At 40.0% G+C, this 19,009-nt stretch overlaps 1 protein-coding gene across 1 annotated transcript in view; it reads right to left on the bottom strand.

Annotated features, from left to right (window-relative positions):
* LOC119506768 (phospholipid-transporting ATPase IB-like) overlaps positions 1-16,072 on the bottom strand; it is a 32,131-nt gene extending 16,059 nt beyond the window's left edge. Inside the window, exons 1-5 of the mRNA XM_037799891.1 lie at positions 15,985-16,072; positions 13,730-13,833; positions 3,860-3,920; positions 3,601-3,730; positions 665-764 (exon numbers count right to left, since the gene is read on the bottom strand). Of these exons, the coding sequence (XP_037655819.1) occupies positions 665-764; positions 3,601-3,730; positions 3,860-3,920; positions 13,730-13,833; positions 15,985-16,072 (483 nt within the window). The remainder of the gene's footprint in view (positions 1-664; positions 765-3,600; positions 3,731-3,859; positions 3,921-13,729; positions 13,834-15,984) is intronic.
* Between the last annotated feature and the right edge of the window lie 2,937 nt (positions 16,073-19,009).

Genomic DNA, 19,009 nt, shown 5'->3' with positions numbered 1-19,009 from the left:
GGTCATTGTTATGGAAGTTCAGAGATGGGAGAAGACAGTGTGGGCGACAACATTTGGAAAAATTTGAAGGAGGTTGGTATTGAGTGGTGCCTATAAGAGAAAAGATAGGATTTCACTAGATTAGTGCATTACAGGTTCAGGTAAGGTAATAGCATGGGGCAAAGCCTGGTGAAAGGAAGAAAATTAGGAAATTAGGAGGAAGCTTGCCTGCTCGGAATGTGAGGATTATACTGAAAATATGGTTGAATAAACAGGAATAAACCAGATTATGGAAGACCTTGATTTTAACAGTTTTGAAAAAATGCTATTTAAACTAATTTTTCTTTAAATTATTCCTTTGGATGTATAATAAAATTATCCTATTATGGAGGTGACGTAAATGACCAAATATACTACAATAATGACTCATCCTACATCTCAACCAGGATGAACTCTGGACCAATGCATCTGCTGTGCATCAACATGTTTTGAGCCCAAAAATGGAGTTTCAGCATCTCACTGAAGGACTTAAATACTGTAAGAGAGTTCTCTTCTTATAGTGTTTAAATTTATTTTCTACATCATGCTCTTATTTCAGCTAAATGAGCTTTGAATGACTTTTTTTTTTAACTTGTTAAGAATCTTAACACATTCAAAATTTGAATAGCACATTCAAAAATATTACCTGCAATATAGCAATGAACAGGAAGAAAGCATTGGCAGCTTTGCTAAACTGCAGATACAAGAATCGAGGGAGGAAAGACCACAAGCTGTACTTGGTCGTGCTGTCAATGAAAAGGAAAATGCCATTATCAGCTAACGTTCCGAACTCTGAAAGCACTAATGGGGGTTTAGTTGTAACTCAAAAGTGGATTAAAAATAAAATGCTATTATAAAACACTCTTTTCTAAGGATATTTTGTCTCCTTTGAAAGCATTCTCTGTTGTCTGAAAACAATCTCAGGATGAAAGAAGAATGATTTTCCCATTTCAGGAACTATGTGTTATAAAAACAGTAGACACAGAGAATCAAGAATTAAAAACCAGATCATGGCATATTGTCTAGACACATCAAAATGGAAGACGAAAGTGGAGGAGGGCACCATCTTTCATTTCATTAATGACTGAGATCATTCATTTACTATTCACTCAACAAATATGTATTGAGTAGCTACTATATACAAAGCACTATTGTAAGGGCTTACAATAAATTAGGAAATACACAAAGATCCCTGCCTTTTGGGGGCTTATGGACCAAGACAAACAAAAATCAATAAATATGATAAATAAATTACATATAGATACAGATACATGTTAGAAGATGATAAACAAGATTTACTCCACATTTTCTAAAGGCCTATAATATCTATGACAAAACTCTTAATCAACATCTGTATTCAGCTCAAGGAGTAAAAAGAACCATCAGCCCCTCTCCCCTGTCATCATTAAATGATATCTTAAATCCATGCCTAGGGCATGTCATGGACAAAGAAAATCTTCAGGGGTAAGTTTCTCTTTTCTAATTAATCTGCTTCATTAATTAATTCATATGTTTCTGTTTTTAAAATAAGAACAACTAAAATTAAAACTGCATATATTCTGAATTATCAGAGGAGATGGTGGGAGGGTCAACTAGAACAGGATTCAAAATGAATTCTGTGTTTTGTATGACTGTGTGGTATGTGAATATATCTCAATAAAATGAAGAAAAAATTAAAAAAAAAATGAATTCTGCAACCTCACATGGTGACAGTTAAGAAACAGGATCCTTTGAGAGTCACGAAGCTAACGTCTCGGGACCTGAGCCTGCTGTCACCCCACAAGAGGCACGCTGGGGTCAGGCAATGCTTGTGCACAGGATCTTGCCCTGCTATTGCTCTCCATTCTAGCAGGAAAAGGGTGAGAATGACTTTGTCAGTAAGCATGCCACCTGGTCCCAGAAGTCTGGTCTTAGGTGTCACCTGTTTGTATGGGAATTGGGGCTTGGGTGCAACCCCTTCACCTTGGTGATGGGAAGAGATATTAAGTGGCCTCAGGTAGGTCATCATCCAGACAACTTAGAGTGAGCTCCCTGGGTCATTTTTAGATAATTCTGGCCATTGTACTACAGGAAACAAAGAGAACAGCATGAAAACATAAAAAAGAGAAAACAATATGATGGAATTATGGTCAAATATATGTGCTATAAATAATAAATATAAGTGCCCAAAATCCATCAGAATGGGTCAAAATACAAAATACAAAAATATATATAAAACTTACAAGAAACACTCCTACAAAATGTCTGAGAATCATTCCAAATAAAAGGCTATCCTTTCAGAGCAGACAAATTAAAAAGAAAGAGAGAAGAAGGAAGGAGGGAAGGAGGAAGAACGGAAGGTAGAAAAAAGGAAAAGCAAGTAGGAAGAATTTGCAAGGCAAAGTTGAATTCAAGCTAAAAAATATTAAGTAGAAAAAGAGAGTCACTTTATAATGATTAAGAGAGCAATCTACAATGAAGACACAAGTGCCACTCCGCATTAATTAATATAATATTAGAGTTATGTCAATAAGATGGCAGAGTATGATGCCACTGATGAATGGCCCCCCTTAGAAACAGTGAAAAGTGTGCAGGATCTGTCAGAAGCAACTTTCCCAGAATTCTGGAACATGATCTAGAATAGAAAACAACTCAGTGAATGCTCAAACAGGAAAATGAAGACCTAGGAACCATAAGAGTCTGGCAGGATGAATTTATTTGCCCTAGCCTATCCGTCTTCCTCAGCTCAGCGGTCTGTAGGACCAACAGTCTGTGGCCCATGCAGGTTCCCAGTGCTGGACCCTGGGGCTGGGTTTTTACTATATGTAACAAGTAAATTGGATGTGTTTGTATGTGGAACTCAGTTGGCTCCTTGGGAGACTGATGCAGGGCACATGTTTGGGTTACCTAACTCAGAATTTACCTGGGGACGGAGAAGCAGTGCAGAAAGGTGAAGCAGAGTGATGGAGCCAAGCCAAGCTGGCCACCGCTACTTGGGGCAGAAGACTGAGAATGAAACATAGAGCACAGCACCTGGGGCTCAGGAGGAGAAGCTGGGGAGAGAAACTCCTTTTCTGGAGGAATACATCATGCACACCAGGAAATTCTTGAAAGCTACGGCAGGATGCAAGCCCAGAGAGAGCTGAGAAGTCCCTAACTATTCACCACAGCTGATCCATATGATTGGTATAAGGTGGTCTAAGAATTGAAGGAGAGCCTCAAGACAACATCAGTCTATACTAAAACCCAGGGGAAAGGGGACAATCTGATTTCCAGAGTTAACACATCAAAGTTTCAATTGTCCCACTTCAACAGAAAAATCACAAGGCACCTAAGGAAACAAGAGCAGATGGCCGTTTTGGACTTCTAGCCTTCAAAACTGTGAGACAACAAATTCCCATTGTTTAAGCCAACCAGTTTGTGGTATTTTGTTATAGCAGCCTTGGCAAACCAAGGCAGTGTGAACATGAGAATTTAAAGTCCCTCGAGATTGGAGCAAACTATTAGAGCCTGAAGCGTAGACCCACGCGAATCGATCCACACGAGTGCTCTTCTGAGGCGGACGGTGAAATGGAGGGCAAGGACCACTTCTGCACTTCTCACCTGATTGAGTTTCCACAGAAATTGTTCTTAAGGGGTTCATTGAGGTAAATGGTGCGGAGTTTTGATGCCTCTGAGCCTTGCAGAGATTGTCTCCAGCTCATCATTTTGTCCACCTCCTTAAAAACAGGTCCTGTGGCAAGAAGTAAACAGAAATACAAAGGAAGTCAGGCTCCAGGGGGGCCACAAGCACAATGCCCAGGACATTATCTGGAGCCAGGACCCCAACTTCCAGACCCCTTCCTGCTCACCCAGGACTCACCTTCTACCCCACCCACCACCACCCCCTTCCCAGGCCCCACAGTGAGGTGGGGCCCAGCTGGCTGGGGCCAGACACAGAAAGAAGGGGAGGCCGTGGAGGGAGAGGGGGGAAAGGAAAAGTGGGAAGGGGAGAGGGGAAGAGAGGGGAAGGAATGGGAAGGACCCATCTGAGAAAGTCTTGGCATCAGAGCAGCAGCTGCCTGATGAGAGAGGAACCTCCCTAACCAAAAACAAATGGGAATTTTGATGATTGAGCCAAGGCAAGTTTCACTGGTTTGGGATGAGAAACAGAGGTCAGAATGGAAAAGGGGATTTGCCCCGTGTGCCCTCAACATGGAGTGAACATCTCTGCACTGGAGCCCGTATGCCCAAATTTCCTCAGACTTGGGAATAAAGCAATAATGATCAAGGGTCTTGGAGTTCAGGATTCGTGTGCATCTCCAAATCCTTGTGTAAAGGGATTTTCCCACTATCCTCTTATGTTTAGTTCAGCTCTTTCTCCTCATGGATTTCACTAACCACTTACCTACCTGGAAGGGTGGAGGAACAAAAGGTGTCTGACAGCTAAGCAGCTGCTGCGGCAAGTAGGTAAAGCCCAAAGCACCACCCTAGAAGCCTCTGCCCTGCAGGGCCCCCTCATGGAGCGAGGTGACCTCCTGCCAGCTGACCAAGGCAGGCTGTTGATGACAAACATCGCCACCTGAAAGGCCTAAACCCAACCTAATCTCCCAGGTCACCCACCAGTTACCTCCCACCACCCCAACAGCTCTTCAGCAAATAACTGGTCCATTCAAATGGCCCAATTCAAAGAAAGTAATAGTAAAAACTGAGCCAGCACGAGACCTATGCAAAAGTGATGCAGCTCTTTGCCCAAAAGATGAGGGAATATGAGGAACAAGACTCATTCTTTTTTGCACAACAGAAGAATTAAGTTGCAAAGTAGATGAAGAAGATGGAAAAACGCATTTCCTTTCAAGGAAAGGAATTCAATAGAGCCATTATGAAACAAGAGTTCAAAAAATGGAAATACAGCTTGATTTTAGCCCAATGAGACCCACTTCTGACATCCAGAACTGTAAGATAATATATTTGTGTAATTTAAACCAGTTAAATTTGTAGTAATTTGTTACCACAGCAATAGAAAACAATACATTGCTTATCAGAAATTTAAAATTCTGCTTTGCAAAAGACACAGTATGAAAAGACAAGCCACTGACTGGGAGAAAATATTTGGAAACACATATCTTATGGATATCTTGGATCCAGAATATGCAAAGAACTCTCTCAATGCTATCGCAAGAAAACAAATAATTCAATTTTTAAAAATTACTTTAACAGAATAGTTTAAAATACTTTAACAGAAAATTATTTTTTCTGTTAAAAAGTACTTTAACAGACATTTTATCAAAAAGAGATGGATAGCAAAAAAACACATTCAAAGATGTTCATTATCGTTAGTCATTAGGGAAATGAAAATTAAACTCAAAATGAGATCCCACTACATGTCTCACTAAAATAACTACAATTTCAAGGACTGACTATACCATGCTTTGTCAAGGGTATGGAGGAAGTGAAATTCTCATATACTGCTGGTGAGAATGCACAATGTTATCACCAATTTGCAAAACAGTTTCACAGTTAAACTTAAACCTACCATACAACTCAACCATTACTAATCTTCATGTTACAGCTGTCATATATTTTATATATACTTACATCAAAAACCCCACCAGAAAATGTTATAATTTTTGTTTTGAACAGTTTTAAATATTTTAAAGCATTTAAGAGGAAAAGAAGATATTCTTTCATCTTTATCCAACTAATTACCATTTCGGTTGCTTTTCCTTCACTCCTTAAGATTCCAATTTCCTTCTGGTATTCTTTCCCTTCAGCCTAAAAAAACTGTCTTTAGCATTTCTTTCAGAATAGTTTTGCTGGTGATGAAATCTCTTTGTGTTCTTTTATATGAGAATTTATTTTGCTTTCATTCCTATAGAATATTTTTGTTATATGTAGAATTCTGGGTTGACTGAGCTGGTTTTCTTTCATGTCACAGATGTTTCCCACTATCTTCTGGATTCCATGGTTTCTGATGAGAAATGCATTGTCATTTAAAGTTTGGGCATCAATGAGCTTTTTGAATATGAAAATATATATTTCTTGCCAAATGTGGAGACTTTTCAGCCATTACTTCTTCCATATTTTTGGTACCAATTTTTCTCAACTCCTCTGGTACTCCAGTGACATGAAAATTAGAGCTTTTAATATTTTCCCACCAATCTATGAATCTCTGTTAGAGTTTCTCCAATATTATATCTTTGTGTTCTTCAGAATGGATAATTTATACTAATCTATCTCAAGTTTGATCTTCAAGTTCACTCTTTCCCCTTAGACACTTTCCTCATTATCTCCGTTCTGCTGTTGAGCCCATCCAGTGAAACTTTTATTTCAGAAATGGTTTTAATGTTGTAAAATTTCTATTTGGTTCCTTTCAATATTTTTTCATTTCTCTGCTGAGAGCATCTGTTTTAGTTTGCTAATGCTGCAGAATGCAAAACACCAGAGATGGACTGGCTTTTATAAAAAGGGGGTTTATTTGGCTATACAGTTACAGTCTTAAGGCCATAAAGTGTCCAAGGTAACACATCAGTAATCAGGTACCTTCACTGGAGGATGGCAAATGGCGTCCGGAAAACCTCTGTTAGCTGGGAAGGCACGTGGCTGGCGTCTGCTCCAAAGTTCTGGTTTCAAAATGGCTTTCTTCCAGGATGTTCCTCTCTATCAAGCTTGATCCTCTTCAAAACGTCACTCACAGCTGCACTCCATCCGGTCTCTTTGAGTCAGCATGTTTTATATGGCTCCACTGATCAAGACCCACCCTGAATGGGTGGGGTCACACCTCCATGGGAGTAACCCACCAAAGTCACCACCCACAGCTGGGTGGGGCACATCTCCATGCAAACAACCTAATTCAAACGTTCCAACTTAACCCCATTATTCTGTCTGACCCACAAGATTGCATCAAAGAATATGGCTTTTTCTGGGGGACATAATACATTCAAACCGGCACAGCATCTTTCTTTCCAATCATTTCAAGTGTGTTTACCTTTATCTCAAGGAGATGATTTAAAGTCTGTCTCTGATAATTTGAATATCTAGGTCATCTTTAGACTGGCTTTTATTAATTTGCTTGTTTCTTGACAAAGGGTTACATTTTCATAGTTCTTTTTTATGTCAGGTAATTTTGGATCATATCCTGGATATTGTGAATGTTAGGTTGTTACAGACTCCAAGTTCTCTTATAATCCTATGGAAAATGATGATTTTTGTTTTGTTTTGTTTTGTTTTGTTTTAGCAAGCAAATAACCTGTTAGGCTCAGACCACAAGTTTTGTCTCACCTTCTGTTTGTAGTGATTCTAATCTCAGTTTTCAAAGCCTTTGAAATGCGCCTTTAGGTCTGTTCCACCCATGTGTCACTCAGGGCTTAATCTGATAACTGGGAATTGCTTTAAATATCAGTTCAGTTCTCTAAGTCTCTTTTTTGCTGCACTAAGTCTGTCCTGTTCATGCACAGTTCAGGGGCAAGCCCAAGGCTTGTGTGGATTTGTACACAGGAGTACTGGATCCCCTGTTTTCAGCCTACTCCTTTCTAGCCTGCAGGACATTTTTTCCTGGTTCCCATGGTCAAGCAAAAATGGAGTCTAAATCAAGATTTTTGCTGCCCATGCTGCTGTCCCACCACTCAGCTCTGTAGCCTGATTGCTTCTCTATGTGTTGATTCCCTTTACAATCTGCCTGAGTTTTTTACTTTTCAAAGTCCTAAGGTGGTGGCTGTTTATATTTTGTTCAGAGGTTTTAGTGGTACTCATTAGTGAATACAGCCTTTGTGGGCTTCCTCCATATTGGCCGGAACTGGAAACAGAATGGTCTTTTTTAATAAGAGTGCTAGGTCAACTGAAAACCCACATGAAAAAAGATGAAACTGATGTCTCCCTATACTGTACTCAAGGATCAATTACAAATGGATTGTAGGAGAGTAATACAATAAAGCTTCCAGAAGATAACATAGGAGAATATCTTCATGATCTTCCAGAAGATAACATAGGAGAATATCTTCACGAGCTTAGGGTAGGAAGGTAGTTCTTAAATAGGATACAAGAAGTAATAATAATTTAAAGGGCCAAGAATCTAAGACAATTTTTAAAAGGAGAAGAAAGAGAAAGAAAGGGGGGGGGGGGAGGAGATGAGAAAAGAATTGCCCTTAAAAAAGGATATATTATAGCTATTATAAAACTATTGTAATTAAACACTGTACTATTACATAAGGGATAGAAAAATAAACTAAGGAATAGAGAGCATATATAAATACATCAGCCTAGTAAATGATGAGTCACAAGTCACTAGGATAAAAATGTCTCATTCTGCAAATGGTGCTGGATAATTGATTGACAAAAAAATTTCTACTTTTACCTTACAACACTCACAAAAACTCTTGATAAGTTAACAGCCTAAATGTGAAAATCAAAGCTTTAAATTTTTAAATAATATATTAGTGAAACTTTTATGATATCAAGATATGGAAAGATTTCTTGAAAAAGGTTCTGAAAACACAAAGCATATAGGAAAATATTAATGAATCTGCCTTCAATAAAACAAAGAAACCCCTGCATATTAAAACAGTAAGACTTAAAAACAAGCCACATACTTCTAGAATATATTTGTAATGCATATAATTGACAAGGATTTCCTGACCACTCTACTTAAAGAATTCCTACAAATTGATTTTTAAAATAGAGAAAAACATGAGAAAAATAAATGAACAAAGTATATGAATAGGTGATTAATTCAGAGAGGGAAAGCCAAATGGCTCATATAATATGAAAATATGTTGAAACTCTATCAGGCTTTAACTAAAGTTAAAAAGTACCTCAATGACAAATGTAGGCAAGGATATGAGGAAGTATAAACCAATATACTACAGGTAGGAGAATGAATTGACATAGCCATTTTAGAGAGCAAGTTTAGGCTGCATGTGTCCTAAAATTCAGTATTGCTACCTCTAGGTATAGCTTTAAAAAATATATGTTAAGGAAGGAGATATGAACAAAGATGTGCATTGCAGCACTGTTTGTAAAAGTGAAAAAAAAATGACAAAACCTAATAACCATCAATAGAGGAATGGATAAATAAAACTGACCTTAATCATATGATAAAATAGTATAGAGACATTAAAAAGTGTTTTGGTTTGCTAGAGCTGCTGGAATGCAATATGCCAAAAATGGGTTGGCTTTTTCAATGGGGATTTATTAGGTTACAAATTTACAGTTCTAAGTCCATGAAAATGTCCCAATTAAGGCATCAAGAGGAAGATTCCTTCTTGGAGGAAAGGCTGCTGGCATCCAGGTTCCTCTGTCACATGGGAAGGCACATGGCGACGTCTGCTGGTCCTTCTCTCCTGGGCCCTGGTTTCAAAGGCTCTCACTGGGCTCCCCCAGGGCTTTTCTTCTCTTAGCTTCTCTAAGGCAAACACTGGATTTCATCTCTTGACTTCTCTGAGCTCTCTGAGTTTCATTTCTTTTATCCTCTCATAAAGGACTCCAGCAAGAGGATTAAGACCTGCCTTGAAAGGGCTGGGTCACATCTCAATTGAAATAGCCTAACCTAAAGTTCCCACCCACAGTTGGTCTGCCCCCACAAGAATGGATTAAAAGAACATGGTCTTTTCTGGGGTACAGAACAGATTCAAGCTAGCACAAAAAGTGACTATTAATAAATAGATGATATATGAATAGGTATTTCTCAAAAGCATTAAGAAATGGGTGGATATATGACATGTACTCCATTCAGTCACCCATGTAAACCTTTAAAAACTTGCTTACAACATTATATCTTGCTGATGGATCTGTACATGTAGTTTTAGAAGTACAGATGGACCAGAATGACACACAACACATTCATAATAGTAGTTGTCTCTGAGTGGGGGCAGGAGTAACCCTGGAGTTGGTGGTTAAACATGGCTTTTGTTTTGCTTTATCTCCAATGATTTATTTCTTTTAAACAAACACACACACACACACACACACACACACACACACACACACACACACAGGAAAAAAGTATAGGGAGAGGGGGAAAATCCTGAAAGCAAATATAAAAAATTGTTAAATGTTTTTATTCTGAGCGGTAAAAATGTTTGTTGAATATTATACACATACACACATGTGCACACAGACACACACATACTCACATACAGACACCAACAGTACCAGGTCCAAACTACCAGAATATTTACAAGCAGAGGGTAAATTACGTGAGTTTATCATCTCAGTTTATTATTTTGCTGGCCTTATAGGGTACAGGACACTGATTTCCTCCTCTCAACGTCCTCCCAAAACCTGTCCCATCGTCTTTTGAGAGCAAGAACCTGGAGGATCACAGACTTTGTCTGAGAGGGGCCGGGACATTTGAGAATGTAACCAAGTTCAGTTACTGTAACTGTAGCAGGTGGTGACAGTGCTTAAAGTGACAGTGCAAAATCTGAACCAAGGGGCTTTGTACTTACTCACCAGTCTCAGGCTGGGAAGGCCACTTTTGCCTAGAAAACGTGTCTTTTTAGGGTCAACAAACCGAGTGTAGTCACAGATGTGTTCCCTCGCCTCCTCCTGGAATGACAGGAAAACCTTCCCAGCTTGCCCCTGGGAATTCTGACACAGTTGAGAGCTCAGCCCTTCCTTTCCACTCCGCTTCTCATCCAGGGCAGCCAGGCCTATTGCTCCTTACACACTCACAATCCGTGCTTTCATTACCCTCAGAAGTTCCCCCCTCTCTTTCAACTCAGCCTAGAAAAATAAAAGTTACCTTCCTTATTAGAAGACAATTCACCTTTCTTCCACGTGGTGAAAAGAGTACGTAATGTATCTTACCAAGAACCGAGCACATCAGGACAAGACAACACATCACTCAAAACCAGATGAACTCCATGTACATTTGAATGTTGACCTTTTTTGCCAATGCTGTTCAGTCTAAGTCAGTGTTTCTCCAAATTTATGGTCTCAGGAGCCCTTTGTACTCTTAAAAATGCTGAAGGACCCACAGAAATTTTGTTTAGATGGATTATAACTATTGATATTTACATATTAAAAATTACAACTGGGGAGAAAAGTTTAAATATTCATTTATTAATGTACATTTGTAAACATAATAAACCCATTACATATTAATATAAATAAGGTTTCTATGAAAAATAACTATATTGTCCAAAGCAAAAAATATTTGAGTGAGAAGAGTGGCATTGTTTTATATTTTTGCACATCTCTTTAGTGTCTGGTTTAACAGAAGACAACTGGAAGTAAATTCAGAAAATCCAGCCTCATACAAATATGCAAATATGGAAAAGGGGGGTATTTCAATAGTATTTTCAGATGATTGTGGAGTGTTCATTTCTTAAAGGTTAGTTGCATTGTGGAATGTAAAACCATATCAATGAACTTCTTGTAGTCTGTTACTTTAAAAATCCATTGACCTAGTTTGTACTTTGAATGGATGATTTTTGTAATATAAGTCAATCATAATTGGAATATGAAGTCCAATCACTGAGTTATGCAGAACTTTGAAATCACATTTGTGACTATCATCACTGATGTCATCTGAAAAGCCTTCAGGTGTTGGGAAGCTGTTCTGTCATGGTGTTAGATACAAATTTTCTAAAATTCTAATTTTCACTTGAAAACACAAATGTTATTACCAACCATACCATCAGTTGTCTTCCTCGATGAGGCCAGCTTGCTTTGTTCATTTTTGAGAAACTGTCTGTCAGATATCCAGGACTGAATAAACCTGGTTTGTCCATCAATCATTCTTTCAAGTTAAAATGGTGGTCCCTGAAAAAAGCATTTCATTCAAATGAGAACTCAGAAGACCTTTCACTCAAGAAAAACGTCTCACTTCAGTGCACACAAGAGGTGCTGCCTGGGTGCCTGATCCATTTTATTACACAGAACATCAAAAAAGAAGTGCACTCAAGGTTCAAGATTTAACAAAATTAACAATGTTTGCTGCTTTAGCAAGGATGTTCTTAAGCAAAACTGGATTTTTTTTTTCTGAAAGTGCATGACACATTGTGCAAAGACACAGCAGTTTTCGCCAACCGTTGCTTTTGCTCCAGTAGTGCAAATGTAAATTCCTTAAAGGAGGCAAATGACATCTTAGTATTATTATGAAAATACACCTTGCAGACACTCAGGGGTGTCTGGTCTAAGTTAATAAAATGTGAATGTTGACTTTAAAAAAACAAGGCCATTTATCAAGCACTCTGATCACTTAATGACATATCACTATTCAGATGCCCACTCCCTATGGAGCTTAATTTATGTGACCCAACAGGGGATTTTTCCAAGGATGCAGCTGTAAGCCACATAAAAGTTTATTTTCTTCTCTAGAACAAAAAGAAAAATTAAGAGTAAAACAGTGACAAGCAGAGTGATAGTTGAGGAGGAGCAGGTATGTTCCTTCCTACAGATCTTGTCCAGCCTCGTGGCAAAGTGTGTCTCAGTGTGCCAGGGCTGCTGAGACAAATACCACACACTGGTCAGCTTAACAACAGGAATTGATTGTCTCACGTCTTGGAGGCTGGAAATCCAACATGAGGGTATTGGCAGGGCTGGCTGTCTCTCGGACTCTGTACCGTGCCAGCAGACCTCCATCACATGGTGATCTCTCTCTCTCTCTCTCTCTCTCTCTCTCTCTCTCTCTCTCTGTGTGTGTGTGTGTGTGTGTGTGTGTGTGTCTGTCTGTCTGTCTGTCTGCTCCTCTAGTTTCCACTGACTCCTGTCTTTTGCTGACCACCTGATTCAGTTTGGGCCCATCTGAATAGGATCTTTGAAGATCCTATTCACAGATGAGTCCACACCTTGACTAATAAATAATGCCTTCAAAGGCCCTACTTACTTACAAATGGATTCACCCCTCAGGACCAGGGGTTAGAACTTGATCATGTCTTTTGGGGGGGACACAGTTCAATCCCCAACACTATACAAAATGCCTCCCTGGTGTTCAGGAGGGACACTTGTGGGCCGGGGTCAAAGCTTCCCTAACGTAAAAGGGATGCTTAGTTCAGCTTGATCTGGCTGGGAAGCCACCAAGGGAACCACGTCAGTCACAAACGTCCTCTGCTCTGCTTGGGGGCTCCAGAATTGCCCTGTTTCCTAAAGTGGGTTGGAGAGGGAGAAGCCAGAGCAGACCATGAGGGTAGCTGTAAGCTTTCTTTCAATCAACACCATCCAGGGTGGGAAGCTTCTGAGGCCTGTTCCAGGAGCCCCTTGGCCAAAAACCCTGTGCCAGTCACTAGCAGATTGCCTGGACATGGGAAACCTGTGGTTTGCTCTTCTGTGCAGCCCCCAACCAGTATCACGTGGCTAGATCCTGCTCATTAACCTAAAGAATACACAAACAGCAAGGCATGGGTGTTGGTCTTTCTCCAGGCTACTGTATTTCTAGGGCACTGCATACAAAGAGACCTAAAATATTCAAATAAAAACATCAAGAAGCAGTCAACTTACAATTTGCCAAGGAATATATCAAAACAAGTAAGTAAAAAGTCAAAGACATACTCATCAAGCTGTGCAGATAATATCTATGTATTTTCTAAAATGAAAACATTAAAACCTTCACGTTTTAACTATACATGAGTCAATGCAAATAAAAGTGCCCAACAGAAATAGTCAAAATCACTGAGTATGCAGAAGTAATAACATTGGGCCTTTCTGGTGCATTTCAAGATTGTTACTGAAATAACTAAAGGAAGTGAATTAGCATGGTGTTAGGGTATCCCAGGTGTTGTCAAGTCCTTGGGTTTCTAGGGTACCCAGTTACCAGCAGGTGCTCTAGGGACTGCCGGGTCCTCTGGGTTTCTCCAACGGGCTGGGGCAGCTCCCTGCCGCTCAGCCTCACTCCCTCAAAGGCACAGGGATCTCCCCCTGTTAAAAAAATTCATCAGATACAAAGTTATCTTGAAGTGTAGGGTTTATTGAAGGCTTAGGGCTAATAAAGAGTAATGGGAACAGAATAGGGAACACCTTGAAAGTCACCACCAGACATTGCTGATCTCCTGGTCCTGTCCCCACAGCCCCCCTAGGACATCTCTCTCCTCACCCCACCTTTGTTCATTGAGGCTGAAAACCCACCTCCCCTAGAGGTTGCTCCTGGGGTCCTATTTGATCCTCAAGTCTTTTGATCCACCAAAAAAAGCAAAATCAAACAAACCAACAACAGAAGACAGTCACTACAATTCAGCCCAGCTGCCTTTTCTGCCTCTGGTCTGTCTTCCACATGCTGCCTGTTGCAGCCTGTGAGGGCTTTGCCAGCCGAAAGACTAAAGAAGACACTGGACACGTTCTGAGACAGGAGCTTTTATTCACGGCTTACCTACAGGGTGGGAAGTCGGTGTAGAGATCATAACGACTCTATCACACCGGACAGGTACCGCATTCGCAGGGAAGCTGACCACACAATTAAAGAGGTTGGTGGAGCCAGTCATAAGGGTTTAAGACAAAGACATTCCTAAGAGTGGGAGCGCATAGACCCAGGAACAGGATCTTGTGATATGGGGAGGCAGGTTGTTGCAGGAAGGAGAGGAGGATCATAGGATGGGGCTTTGTAGATAACCACAAGAGTGATAACATTTTAGGGAGTCAGGAAGCAGGTAAACTAGATTAACATTTCATGGCAGGAGGTCTGACTTTACATTTACATCTTGCTTCTTTGTGAGACCAAGAGTTTCTCACCTCCAGCCTACTTGCCGTTTTAAAGTTACATTTTAAGGTTAATTTACCATTTTCTCTCTACTGGTCTGCAGAGGTGATAGGTTAAACATTAGCTGCTGAAGTCACACAGACTGCTGTGCGCCAAGGTCCACAGGCCTGCTTTGCTCAGGCCAGGGGCTGCTACACTGCCTAAGCCATCTTCCCTGGATTCAAAGCCTCTCTCTGGCTCCCTGTGGCTGACAGTATCAAGTACTGAGTCTCAAATACAGCATCTGAGCCCTTCCCTGGCCTTCTCTCCTGCCACTCCGTTCTTTGATGTGAGGATCTGGGGGCACTGGGATCCAGGAGCCGGCATCGCCTGAGCATGCCGAGCCCATCCTCCGCTGACGCTGGCAGCACTGTCTGTAACATTTCCCTCCCCTGGCAAATGCCTACACCCATGTCACCTCCTTCCTGCAGTCTTCCCTGATCCCCCCACCTCCTCTGGGCCCCTGTCGCACTTCACACCTACCCTTATCTTTTCTTATTAATTTTATTTACAAACACTCAGTATCCACCTAACATATGCTCCCCTTTCCCCCCCTCCTCCCATCCCCATCTAATCTACTTTCTGCCTCCGTGAATATGCTATTTCTGGACATCTAGGTGACATCATACAATATTTGTCCTTATGTGTCTTGCTTATTTTACTAACCATCATGTTTTCAGGGTTCTTTCACATTGTATCGTATCTTAGATTTTCATTCTTTCCTATGGCTGGATAATATTCTATTGTGTGTATGTGCCAGATTTGGTTTATCCATTCATTTGTTGATGGACACTTGGGTTGTTTCCAGCTTTGGGCTATTATGAATAATGCTGCTATAAACACTGGTATACAAGTATCTCTTTGTGACCCTGTTTTCACTTTCTCTGTGTAGATACCTAAAAGTAGAATTGCCAGAATATACTATTACTATGACCATGCTAAGGTGGGATTTATCAGTATACATGTCTGACTGCCAGGCCAGGCTAGATATCCTCAAGGGCATAAATTGTGCTTTATTGTTCATTTTTGGATCCAGCAAGTAGAAGGTGCTTAATATGTTTTTGTTGAATTAATGAACAAATAAGTATAACTTATAGTGATAAGTGCCTTGTATAGTTCACGAGAGGAAGAAATCACATAAATGATGGATGGCTTCATAAAGCTATCTGCTACAAATGGACAAAAGAATTTGACAGCCCTTGTACCAAACAGTGATTTACATTTGTCCTACCCTTCCTGTCCCTCATCCTTAACAGGTAAACCGCACACATATGCAACACTCTTCTCATTTCTTCCTGTAGTCAGAGGAGGAGTTTCCCAGCACCATCTACACGTACCTGCGGGGCTCGAGATTGGAATATCTCTCAGTGGGGCAAAGGCTGTGCTCCACACTCTAGGAAGCAGCTTGCTCTCGATCACCATCATCACCCCATGTGTGCAAGCTCTGCCTCCCTTGTTAAATCTGAAAAGTGAATTTTTCATGGGTTCATTGCAAATAAGAAATCAGAACTTCTTGGAACAAAAAGAGTTAGCTCCCTCAGCTCCAATTTTTTTAAGTCACACCACTTGCAGCAAACACGTTAATCATAGAAAGGGCCATTAGGGACAAGTTGCTTTCCTCTTGTTCAGATTGGATGACAATGTGGCAGTGAATAAAAGGTTCTGAAATACTGTGGATGTTTGTTTGTTTTATTGCCATGGTAGAGCTTGCCCACATCTCTGCCAGCAGTAGTATTGGAATGTCCTCTCTGAGCCCTGCTTGGAAGTCAGAATATGGTTGTTTGACAAATCAGAATGTGAATAAACTGTTTCCCAACCATGTATAATGTGTATGACTTCACATGATTGCCAGGGATGGGGGCTGCTCTTGTCAGAATGAGGAGGTGGTGGAGAGTTTTGTTTGATTGTTTGTTTTAATCAATGGAGAGGGAATAAGATGGGGAATAAAGGGAAAGGGTGTAATCACCAGCTCCTTGGATTGACTTGAAGTCCCTAGTGAGCAAGGCTTTATGGCCAGAAGATAGGTAGGCTGTTTTCATTCATCTACTCATTCAAATACATATTCATTAAATATCTACTCAGTGCTGGCAATGTTCAAGATTCTGGGGATACAGCAGGGAACAAAACAGGCAAATATCCCTCACTAGTGGAGCTTACATTCTGTAATTAATAAGAAAATACAAATTAAAAAGAGTAAAATGTTTGGGATGTTAGATGGAGATTAGGACTATGGAGGAAAATAAAGCACAGGAGTTGAGCAGAGTCAAAGAAGGCTTCTCTTAGAAGGAGAAAAAGCCAGAGAAGTGACAGGGAGAGCAGTGCACAGCATGGGAGGACTTTTGGTTTTTATTCTGAGCAAACGGACACCACTGCAGGGTTCTAAGCAGAGGAGAGATGACTTAGCCATGACAGCATCAACTTGGCCACTGCATGAGGAATAAACTAGAGGGGCCGAGGACAGAAGCAAGGAGAGGTAGGAAGCTATTGCAGTCATGCAGATGAGAAACAACAGGGGCTTGGCCCAGGATTGCAGCTATGGAGGTGGGAGAACTGGACAGATTCGGGACTGATTTTTTTTCCCAATATTTTATTTTGAAAGATTTCAAATCTACTGAAAGGCTGAAAGAGTAGTACAACATCTATGTATCTTTCACCTAGATTTGGCAGTTATTAACATTTGCCATATTTGCACTATCTCTATCTACATACCTAAAGAGAGCGAATGCTAAACCATTTGAAATAGTTAACAGACATCACCACACTTCACCCGTGAAAATTTCCCTGTGTGTCCCCTAAGATCAGGCATGCTCTCAGACATGTCCATAATACTGTTATCTATCTCAAGAAATCTAGTGTTTGTGGAATAATATTCTCTAATATACAGTCTCTATTCAAATTTCCTAATTGCCCCAATAATATCTTTGGTAGCTGCATATTTTCTTCCTGATCCAAGATCCAATCAAGGATCAAACAACATATTTAGTCTCTTTGATCTAGAACATTTCCTCCACATTTCTTTTTTGTTTTTCATGACACTGACATTTTTGAAGAGTTTCAACCTACTATATGAAAGAATGTCCCTTACAATGGGTCTAGTTGTATACTCAAATTAGGCTCAGATTAAACATTTTTAGCAAGAATACTATATAGGACAGGTTTTGTTCTCCTCAGTGTATCACATCAAGGGCCTGAAATATCAGTCTGCCCTATCATTGATGATAAGTTGATCTTCTAGTTAAAATAGTGTCCTCCAATTTCTCCTTTATAACAGCACCTTCTTCTATTTGTAATTAATAAGTAATCTGTGATTTTCAGAAACTCTGTAACTTGGTATCCCATATGACCCATGTAAGGATCCAAAAAGAAATTCTTTTGGTGACCTTGAATAGGCAAAGGGATATGGTTGCTGGAGTTGGGTGTGGGCTTTGGATTGGAATTCTGGGAGATCTGAGCCCTTTGAATATGGTGGTTGCATTAATTTCTTGCCTAACATTTTTCATGGAGCCAAATTAGGGAAATACTATACCATGATCTGTAATGTAGTCTTCTGTCAGATGTGAAGAGCCCCACATCAATGGTTCATCGAAAGCAATTCTACTTTGTCTTTCATCCCTCTTTTCCCCACCCTGTCTAGACATTCCTGGGGCATTTGTGTATATTTGCTGGTGAGTGTATTTGGGAGACAAGGTGACAAATGAGGAGTCTTATTTGCTGATCCTCGTTTGTCTCCTTTCCTAGATCCCTAATAGACTTTGAGCAACTTGAAGATAGGGCAGACTTAAGAAAGAGCCTCAAACAAATTAGTTTGGGCAGACATAAAACTGAAAGGGTAAAATTGAATATGTTGGTCATGTAGCAAAAAAAAAAAAAACAAAATTTGGAGTCAAAATAATAGCAATTGAATTATTCATCTACACAATTGGCAGCTTAGTAAACTATTCCACATTTGACTATGTTCTGTGCTGTACTTTTCACTTGTAGTTCTCACAGATGTTGTAGCTAGCCTTGCTGGGAATTCATTCACAGATGTGTAATGTGTTCTTAGGACCATATTATGATATCCTCCACCTCACCCCTGCATAAAGGCATTTCAAAATTTGTTCTTACATGGAACTATTCCATCAAAAATACATAATTTTTTCTAATCTAAATCTGTCAGACTTTTGATCTAAAAACCTTTCAGGCTTAAAAGTTCACAGAGAATATCCCACTATCAAAAACTACAGTAAAATAGTTCGATTGTCTTCAAAGGGGGATATTTGTTAAGACTTGAAACATGACAACAGTTAACTCATTATTTTCCCTTTAACAAGTTTTGACCACAATGTTACCGAGAGGGACACTTGAAGTTTTGAGTCACTT

Source organism: Choloepus didactylus, chromosome 12 (assembly GCF_015220235.1).
Source record: "Choloepus didactylus isolate mChoDid1 chromosome 12, mChoDid1.pri, whole genome shotgun sequence".
In the NCBI taxonomy this organism is placed as follows: domain Eukaryota; kingdom Metazoa; phylum Chordata; class Mammalia; order Pilosa; family Megalonychidae; genus Choloepus; species Choloepus didactylus.
The sequence above is the reverse complement of the archived record's forward strand: the minus strand, read 5'-3'. Positions and strand labels throughout refer to the sequence as shown.